The 9,654-nt window shown below is 58.2% G+C and overlaps 1 protein-coding gene across 1 annotated transcript in view; it reads right to left on the bottom strand.

The window, feature by feature from the left end:
- Window positions 1-373: 373 nt before the first annotated feature.
- Window positions 374-9,654, bottom strand: part of GLCCI1 (glucocorticoid induced 1) — a 36,048-nt gene continuing 26,767 nt past the window's right edge. The window contains exons 6-8 of the mRNA XM_044677399.1: window positions 8,447-8,666; window positions 2,406-2,526; window positions 374-2,085 (exon numbers count right to left, since the gene is read on the bottom strand). Of these exons, the coding sequence (XP_044533334.1) occupies window positions 1,728-2,085; window positions 2,406-2,526; window positions 8,447-8,666 (699 nt within the window). The 3' untranslated portion in view covers window positions 374-1,727. The remainder of the gene's footprint in view (window positions 2,086-2,405; window positions 2,527-8,446; window positions 8,667-9,654) is intronic.

The raw sequence follows: 9,654 nt of genomic DNA, 5'->3' as shown, positions 1-9,654 counted from the left end.
TTAGACGGCCATCTAAACCGAATGGTGGGGAGGGAGACCACGGGTGGGGCCCACAGTCCCCCTCGGGGCCTTTCCTCGGGCTCTCTTAAGAGGCCTCAGTCAGTGGGGGGGGTCCTCCCCCTCCGCCCCTTCCCCAGCTGCGGCCCATGGGAGCCCCTCAGCCTGCCAACTCCCAGCTCGCCCTTTCCTGCCCCAACCTCTCTGCTGATGGCCCATCTTGGCCACCCAGATGTCCAGTCAGTGGCTGCCCCCTCCCAAAGAGAACTCGGGGCTTCTCAGCAGAGAGGAGGCAGCCCCCCCTCATTCCCTTGGGCCCAGCCCCAGGGGTGGACGTTCTGGGCAGCCTTCCAGGGGCCAAAGGAGCCGGTGGGGCTGCGTTTTACTAATAACTTTATTTAAATAAGACACAGGAATTTCTCTACTGGAAAAGTACAAAACAAAAGCCACAGCCGGCCTCGCGGGAAGGGCCTCGCTGGCCGGGACAGACAGAACCGAAACCACCTCAGCTGGGTCTCGGCCGGCAGCCCTGGAGCGGGCGACTCCCTGGCCAGGGACACAGAGAAGCCGAAGCCGGTGCACGAGGGACGAAGGGCAGCACAATGACATCTAGCTTCGGGGGGGCGGGAATGTGCCCTCCACGGCCTCTTCTTCACGGCCTCAGAGCGCTGGGGGAGGGCAGCCGAGAAGGTGACTTTCAAAGGGCCTGAGGCCGGCCCGGCCTTTGTGCACTGACCAGCACATGGCCAGGCTGACTGACTGACTGACTGACAGGTGCGCCCACAGGGGAAAATGGCAGCAGATGTTGGTGGAAGAGAAGGAGAAGGTCTTCTGGCCAAACAGCAGCTGGGACGGCCCTCGTTCCTTCACACTTCAGAGCGGCTTCGGGCTGGGGACGTCTGAGAGGGGGACAAGAAGGCCCGCCACGGCGTGGAGATGACTTCGGGGAAAGCCGGGGGCCTGCCTGCTTCCCACCAGCTCAGAACCCAGGCCCGAGGCTCCGAGTCAGGGAGAGAGCCCGCCGCCCCCCGGGGGAGCCGGCCAGAAGCGACCACTGACGGAGGAGCAGGAGAGAGCTTTCAGGGCTTCCCGAAGTCCCCAAAGAGGATTCTCGGGACTCGGCCACCGTCTGGCCCAGGAACCCCGACGGCACTCGCGTCTAAGGCCAGGGAGACGAGAAGCCAGCTCGGCCCTCTTCAGCCAGAACGAAGGGACGACTGGCCCCTCCCGCCTCTTCTTGGGAACCAGGAAGACGCCCCCTTCACGTCCAGCTGCCGCCGCCACAGCCTGCTCGTGGCTCCCCCGCGGGGCCACCTCCGGGTCTTCCCAGGAAAACGGAATGGAATGAGGATGCAGAGCGCCGTCGCGCGGCCTCTTCTCTTCGGCCTGTGCCTGGCGTTCCGGGTTACCTGAGTTAGACTTCGGCTGAAGTAGCTGGACGGGGCCTCGGGGTGTCGGGGGCACCACAAACCCCGGGTTGGGTATCGCCGTCCCGAAGGATCAGGCCGGCCGGACATCTTCCCCCGGGACAGGCAGCTGCTTGACACAGAGGTCGCCGACGAAGAACTCGGGCCAGACCACGGGACGCGGCGCTCCTGTGGTCAGACGTACTGGGAAATGCAGAATGAGACACCCCGCGAGCAGCCCTGCCACCCCCCAAGAAGCGACGAGACCCTCCGGGGGCCGAGGCCGCTCTGCCCACTGGCCGTCCTGACTGGGGTCCTGAGGGCTCAGATGGCCACGTAGCCCTGAGACGGGCCCCGCTCCTCGGCCGGGCACTCGCTCAGCAGCGGGGCGCCCGGGGGCGGGCACGGCGGCGGAAGGCTGACCTCCGCCACGGCCGAGTCCACGGCCCCGCCGTCTTCGGACAGAGTCGAGAAAGCCACCCTCGCCGACAGCTGCTCGACGGCCAACGCGCTCAGGATCGGGCTCTGGCCAGAGCCCGGAGAACTCTTGAGCATGAGGTCCGAGGCCGGCAGGAGAGGGCCCAGGAGCCTCACGGGACAGAAGGCCGATCCCGTCGGGATGAAGTTCACCTTGTTTTTGTCCGGACAGGAGAAGAGAGGGGCCGAGATGGGTTGGCGAGCCCTAGGACAGAGAAAGGGATGCCGTGAACCATCGGGGAGTTTCCAGAGTTAGGGGGGCCTGTTGGGTCTCTGCCCCAATTAGGAACAGGGGCCAGAGGGGCAAACGGCTTCCTGAGCTTCCTGGCAGCGGAATGGGGTTCTCCCCATTTCCCTGTGACGGCTGAGGGGGCGGCAGGTTCTAGAGAGCATCTCCCCGGCCCTTTCCCGGACCCCTTTCCTCCCTTCTGGACACCCCAAGTCCTGGCAGCGTCTGACCAGTGTGAGCCCTTTGGGAGAGCCCCCAGCCTCGGCCCCTGCTCCCCGGAGCGATGGGGTACTTACGCCATCTCCTCAAAGACCTTCACTCGCTCACAGCCCTCTGGCGGCTCTCGCTTGAACATGTAGCTGTTGTTGGGTTTTGGAGACGAGGCGTACTTGGGGAGCGGCGAGCTGCTGCCACTGTCTGCAAACAGAAAGCAGTTGGCTCTGTCACTCTTGGGGGGTGCCCTGGGGACCGAGCCTGGACTTCCACAGTGCCACAGCTCACACGGAGGGCAAAGCCCATCTGCATGCCCCGGGCTTCCTGGGCACCCGCTCTTGCCTGCTGGAGGACACTTCTGTGCCCAAAACTGTGCCCCACAACCAGGGCTCTCTGTGCCATCTTGGGCACTGGCTGGCTCTTTCAATCCCTTCCCATCTCGACACCTGGAGCAGAGCTGGCACTGCCATGAAAGCCTGGGCACCATGGCTAGCCAGAACCCCAGCCTAACTGCCCCCGCTGCTCTGGGGCAGACCCTGCACAGGCGCCTTTCACCAGACCCACCAGGGCCGAAATCGTCTCTGATCGTCCAGAGATCTGTCCATCGTCCTCTGACCTTCCCGTGGTACAGAGCTCCGGCCTCAAGGAGCTGCCCCGTTCTGGACCCACCGAGACTCCAGCAGGCCAAGAATGCCGTGCTCACATGACGGCTCTAGATCAAACCAAATGCTGTGCTTCGGAAGGGCTCGTGTCCTGTCCTCGTCTCTCCTCACAGGCCATGACAGGGACCCCGACCCGGCAGCAAGGCACGATGAAGCCTGTCCCAGGCCTCTCCAGGAAGGACACAGGAGCCAGCTGGGAAAGTTCTGAGGGGAAAGTGTGACCCTTCTGGAAGGCTCAGGCCAGCCATCCCCAAGAGCTTGGTCCACGGCTGTCACCGTCTCAGATGTAAACTCGGCTCCTTGAGCTCTCCATGAGTGGACGAGGACCAGCTTCATCTCATTCTCAGCAGTTCTGGTTCTGACCCAGAAGAATGCCAGAACCAAGTGGAGAACCGACCAGAAAGGAAGTGGCCGTGAGAGTCGGAGTCCTCCAACCAAAGAGGCCAGACACAAGGGGACTAGGCAGGGGCCAAGAGAGGTCGCCTTTGCCTAGTGACAAGCGAGGGCTTGAAGGAAGCTGAAGAGATCTGGGCTAAAAGGGAGAGCGCACCTTCTTCATGTTCAAGTCATTCACCCATTCTGAATTTATCTTGGTGTACAGTGTGAGATGTTGATCTAAACCTAATCTCCCATATTGGTAGTAAATTAGGCAAACACAGAATAGTATACTTGTCAGATCTCTGGGAAAGGAAACATTTTAAAACCAAGCAAGGTTAGAAAAAATTACAAAATGTAAAATAAATAATTCTGATTACATTAAATTTAAAAGTTTTTATACAAACAAAAACAATGCAACCAAAATCAGAAGGGAAACAACAAACTGGGAAAAAAATCTTTAAAACAAAAAACTCTGACAGAGGTCTAATTACTCAAATATACAAAGAGCTAAATCAATTGTACAAAAAAATCAAACCATTCCCCAATTGATAAATGGGCAAAAGACATGAATAGGCAATTTTCAGATAAAGAAATCAAAACTATCAATAAGCACATGAGAAAGTGTTCTAAATCTCTAATAATTAGAGAAATGCAAATCAAAACAACTCTGAGGTATCACCTCACACCTAACAGATTGGCTAAAATGACAGCTGGGGAGAGTAATAAATGCTGGAGGGAATGTGGCAAAATTGGGACATTAATGCATTACTGATGGAGTTGTGAATGGATCCAACCATTCTGGAGGGCAATTTGGAACTATGCCCAAAGAGCAATAAAAGACTGCCTGCCCTTTGATCCAGCCAGAGCATTGCTGGGTTTGTACCCCAAAGAAATCATAGGGGAAAAGACTTGTACAAAAATATTTATAGCTGCTCCTTGTGGTGGCAAGAAACTGCAAAATGAGGGTCTGCCCTTCAATTGGAGAATGGCTGAACACATTGTGGTATCTGTTGGTGATGGACTACTATTGTGCTCAAAGGAATAATAAACTGGAGGAATTCCATGTGAACTGGAAAGACCTCCAGGAAGTGATGCAGAGTGAAAGGAGCAGAACCAGGAGAACATTGTACACAGAGACGGATACATTGTAGCACAATCGAATGTAACTGATTTCTCTACTAGTAACAATGCAGCGACCCAGGACAGTCCTGAGGGATTTATGGAAAAGATGCTACCCACGTTCAGAGGAAGAACTACAGGAGAAGAAACAGAAGAAAAACAACTGTTTGAACACATGAGTTGATGCGGACATGGTTGGGGATGTAGCCTCCACACCAGTACAATTATCAATAACATGGAAATAGGTCTCGATCGGTGACTCATGAAGAAACCAGGCGAAATGCGTGTCGCCTGGAGGGGGAGAGGGGAGAGTAAGAACATGAATCATGGAACCATGGAAAAAATTTTTCTAAAAAAAATTAAACAAACAAATAAATAGATGAAACCCAATAAATAAATGAATGAATGAAGTGGAGTGCCCAGACCAGCCGCTTCACCTGGTGCCTTTAGGGAGGGGCGCAGTCCTCATTCCCAGCAGCTAAAAGGCATTGTTAAACCGATAGGGTGGGAAGAGGGAAGACTGCAAATCTCGAAGTCAGATTCCTTTTCCTCCCCCCCCCCCCCCCCACACTCTCTCACTTTGAGCTGGTGGTGAAAACTTGGGTTTTATAATGGCAATTTAGCAGGCACAAATTAGTGGGAAAGGGTGGCCTGAGTGGATTTTTTGTTGTTACTAATCTTTGTTTAACATCTTTTATGTGCTAAACGTTATTGAAGCAGGGTCAGAGGACTACATTGAGTGAGAAATGGATAGGATGTGAAGACTGAATTTCAAGAAGCAACATTTAAGAGAAAAAAATGAAAGGAAGAATCCAAGGATGGCATCGGGCACCTGAGAAATGGCACTGAAATGAAGGAAACAAGTTCTCCTTACAGGAGAAAGGTCTGAGGAAGTGGTCTGAAATAAATAAACTGGACTTCAAGGTAAAAGAAGAGGCCCGATAGGAACACTTATAAAATATAGATTTGATTGGCTTAGAACACGTTGCGAACAAAAGCTGGAGAAATGGGGCGTCTCCTTTATCTTGACGCTCCCCAGAGCCCTGCCCCTTCTGTCTGGATCCCAAACCTGATGAGCTGACGGGTCTTTGGCCATATTTAGGAATGAACTCGGGGCGGCTGCATCCACCGTAGCTGGGCCAGGCCAGAGTTGGGCGCAGGCTGGCCCGCCGCGGGTCTTCTGAGTAGACGGGAACACTTCCAGCACATGGGGACAGTCGGATTTTTCTTCCAGACGGGGTTCTTTCCAGAGGAAATAAGAGGTCAGTTTCTTCAGCCTCAGGACATCAGAAAGCTCCTCAGCCCCAGACAGGATGTCCAGGCGCTCTCCCGGGCTGCGGGCGTCCCGTGTGCTAGCGTGTGGCTGCTCTCTTCTTGCAAAACTCCTTCTCTTACGTGCTGAGACCCATTTCTCCTCTTTCCTTCTAACAATTAGGAAAATGAGGATGAAAAACGAGAAGCAGCCATTTTAACGCTGCAATTGGGAGGTGATTAAGCATCGGGAATAGACTGTCAGTGCAAAATGAGAGGCAGAGAGTAGATCGTGTAAGGAAGCTGCCATTTTGGATACGTGGGTTTGTTTTATTCAACGTCTTACTATGGCGGCTGATGTTTCACTTTCTGCTTCTATGGGCTACGGAGAACAAGGGAAGGAGGACCTGGCGGGAACAGGAAACTTGGAGCAGAACCTGAAAGGCTTTAAAGTCACAGTCCGCCCTGAGGAACAGAGAAAAGAGCGAACGAGCAAAAGGCTCATTTCTACAGACACGGACGCGACTGTCAAGAGAGAGGTCGAGCGGCTTCCGTTCCGGTGTGGCAAACTCCATGTGGTTCCGTAGCCTAAATTCCGGGCCATCTGAGGTTCGGGGGGAGGAGCCTGGGAAGCCGCCCTCAGGAAAGCCTCCCAGAGACGAGAGACGAGAGACGTCGGGGATGATTTCAAGGGACAAAAAACGCTTCACTAGACTTTTGGGTGAGGCCAAAAATGGATCCAAGTCTGTGAAAGGACCCAAGAAGGTGATGGAGAGACGGAAAGCGTCAAAGTGAGTGTTGATCCAGTGAGACTTTTTCCTTTCTTTTTACGGCGCTAACCACGGGGAGCTACTTTAACAAATGGAGATCTAAATGGTCGTGAGTAGTTATAAACCAGATTTCACTTAGTACTGAAACGGTCACTCCGTGGCCTTAACGGTGCCGTGTGTGCTCGGGTTGGACCGTGCCGCTGCCAGGACTCATGGCGGAGGAGAAGAGCGTCCCGATAACAGTGCCTGCGATGGGCGTGTCTGAAGAGATGCGGAGAAGCCGCGCGGCGCGTGACGAGCACAAGCACGGCCAGTCACTAGGTCGACTTCTTCATGGGTGTCGTCACGGCACGCGGGATCGGATGTGGCCAGAGTGCAGCCGTCGGAGCTGAGGCCGGCCTGGGAGGCCGTGGAAGCTGGGCAGTAAGCGGGGTCGGGCCTTTAGGGCGAGGCGGCGTCTGGCACGTGCCTGCCGTAAAGATGCCAAAAGGCAGCCTGAAGAGGCGACTTTCAGATGAGGAGATCAAAGGCATTTGCAGCCATTTGGAAAAAGCCTCTAAATCCCTCTGGATGGGAGAAATGCACATTAAAAGGGCCCCAAGTCTCGCCGGGCTGAGATGAAGAGACAGAGAAGGAGAACGCTGGAGGGGAAGCAGGACCCGGGGCAGAGACGGGCCGGAGGGGAGACCCGCCTGCACGAGGACATCCGTCGGGGCTCCGCTTGGAGAGCTCGGGGGGGGGGGGGGGGGAGGGGCCTCGGACGAGACCCGCAGGAGGCCGGACGCCACAGCCACGTGCTGAAGCTGCGGCGCTGTTGGGGACGGACAGACGCTCGTTCTCTCTCCTGCTTTTCCCGTCTAAGGCCGCTTCCCTGCCTTCTCCGGGTGGGGGGAGAAGTCAGGAAGGAGGCGATGTGGAATCAAAACTTGGTTTAAGTGAATTTTTTTTTAAATTGTTATTACGTGTAAATGGGGAGAAAATAAAAGTTACTCAAAAACAAAAGCAATTCCCGAGTGAATAGAAGCGTCTGGAGGAGCCGCCGCCCCTGTAGAGTGCCGGACGCTGACCGGACGGTGCTGAAGCTCGGCAGCAGGGTCTGAGGCCGGATCTGAACCCGGGACCTCCCGTCTCGGGCCGCCGCCAGGAGCCTCGGCTCTCAGACGTCCTCAAATGTCCTCGTTCGCCGTGACCACAAGAGCAGGTTCGATTCTCGTCCCTTTTCCCGTCACGACGAGGCTCCTGCCGGGGCCCTCCCGGAGGCGCTTCCGCCATGAACGAGGCCGTCCCTGGTTTCTGGGTGAGACGATGACGAGCTCCGCTTCCGGACGGCGCCGCGCTGTGAGCTCAGGACTGTTCCAGGGAGACCAGGATGGAGGCCCGCCGGAGCCTCCCTTCAGGCAGCGCGGCAGGAGGGGACGTCCGACGGCCCCGCGGGTCAGGCCCGGCTTCTGGGCCCCAAAGGGAGAAGCCGGGAGACTCTGTGTGGCCTCGCCTGGGATTCCCGCCAGCCCGAGGGGCCGTTGGCGTGACGCCAAGTCTTGTCTGTTTTACAGAAGAGCGGAGGCCGCTCTGTGACGGGGCGGCCGGACGGCTGACCCGGCTCTCCCGCCCCGTCTCTGTCTGGCCAACAACTCTTCCTGGTCGGAGACGCCTTTCTTAGTGCCCTGGGAAGGCCGAGAAGGCCGGGGGCCAGCCAGGAGGCAAAGCCAGAGAGGCTCCCTCGGAGGCCGGAGAGGGGAAGAGTCCCTGCGGCCGGCCCCTGCGCCCCCCTGGCCGCCCCTCCAGGCCTTGTCTGGAGAACGGACACAAGAGCCTGCCTGGCCAGACCCACAGAAAGCCCAGAGGCAGCGGGAGGAGGCAAGAGGAGGCCCTCTGGAGGCAGGACGGACGCCCAGCAGGTCAGGACAGACAGACAGATGCCCCCCCACCCCGGCCGGCCCTCACCTTTGTCGCGGTCGTAGAGCAGGTCCTCGGCGGAGCAGGGGCTGCCGTCTTGGGACTCAGCCGGCCGGAAGGGGGACGCGCAGGGTGAGTGGCTGCTGCTGCAGCTGCTGCTGCGCTCCGGCACGGACGGCGTCTGCGTGTCGATGCTGCGGGTGCCGCTGCTGCTGCTGCGGGGGGCGGGCGGCGGGGCCCGGCGGCCGTCTGGAACCGGGTCCAGAGGCTAGAACACAAGGAGCGCCAACGGTGAGCCCGGCCCGGCCTCGGCTCCCTCCTGCTGCCCAGCGCCACCCAGCCCGGCCTCCCTACCGAGCGGCAGACGGAGCTCGAAGAGCCCCCTGAGGGGTGTCGGGGCACCCCCCGAGCCTCCCTCCAGCCCTTCCTCCTCGCCTGGTGCGCCCCCCCCCCCCAGCCTCCCCGGCCCTCCGGCGTCTCAGCCCAGCTCCTGGCTGGACACACACAAGGGGGCAAGAGCAGCGCGACAACCTCCTTCTACCCCTTCGCCACCAGCGGCAGCACCGAGCTCTGAGCAGGCTCCCAGAGGCACAGGGCACACACAGGGCACAGAGGGCGCACACAGGGCACAGAGGGCGCACACAGGGCACAGAGGGCGCACACAGGGCACAGAGGGCGCACACAGGGCGCAGAGGGCGCACACAGGGCACAGAGGGCGCACACAGGGCGCAGAGGGCACACACAGGGAGGGCGCACACAGGGTGCAGAGGGCACACACAGGGCACAGAGGGCGCACACAGGGCACAGAGGGCGCACACAGGGCACACACAGGATGCAGAGGGAACACACAGGGCACAGAGGGCACACACAGGATGCAGAGAGCACACACAGGGCACAGAGGGCACACACAGGATGCAGAGGGCACACACAGGGCACAGAGGGCGCACACAGGGAGCAGAGGGCGTACACAGGGAGCAGAGGGCACACACAGGATGCAGAGGGAACACACAGGATGCAGAGGGCACACACAAGGCACACACAGGGAGCAGAGGGCACACACAGGATGCAGAGGGAACACACAGGGCGCAGAGGGCACACACAGGGCGCGCAGAGGGCACACACAGGATGCAGAGGGCACACACAGGGCACAGAGGGCACNACACAGGGCACAGAGGGCACACACAGGGAGCAGAGGGCACACACAGGATGCAGAGGGCACACACAGGGCGCACACAGGGCACAGAGAGTGCACACAG

The sequence above is a fragment of the Gracilinanus agilis genome, chromosome 5 (assembly GCF_016433145.1).
Source record: "Gracilinanus agilis isolate LMUSP501 chromosome 5, AgileGrace, whole genome shotgun sequence".
Classification (NCBI taxonomy): Eukaryota; Metazoa; Chordata; class Mammalia; order Didelphimorphia; family Didelphidae; genus Gracilinanus; species Gracilinanus agilis.
The sequence above is the reverse complement of the archived record's forward strand: the minus strand, read 5'-3'. Positions and strand labels throughout refer to the sequence as shown.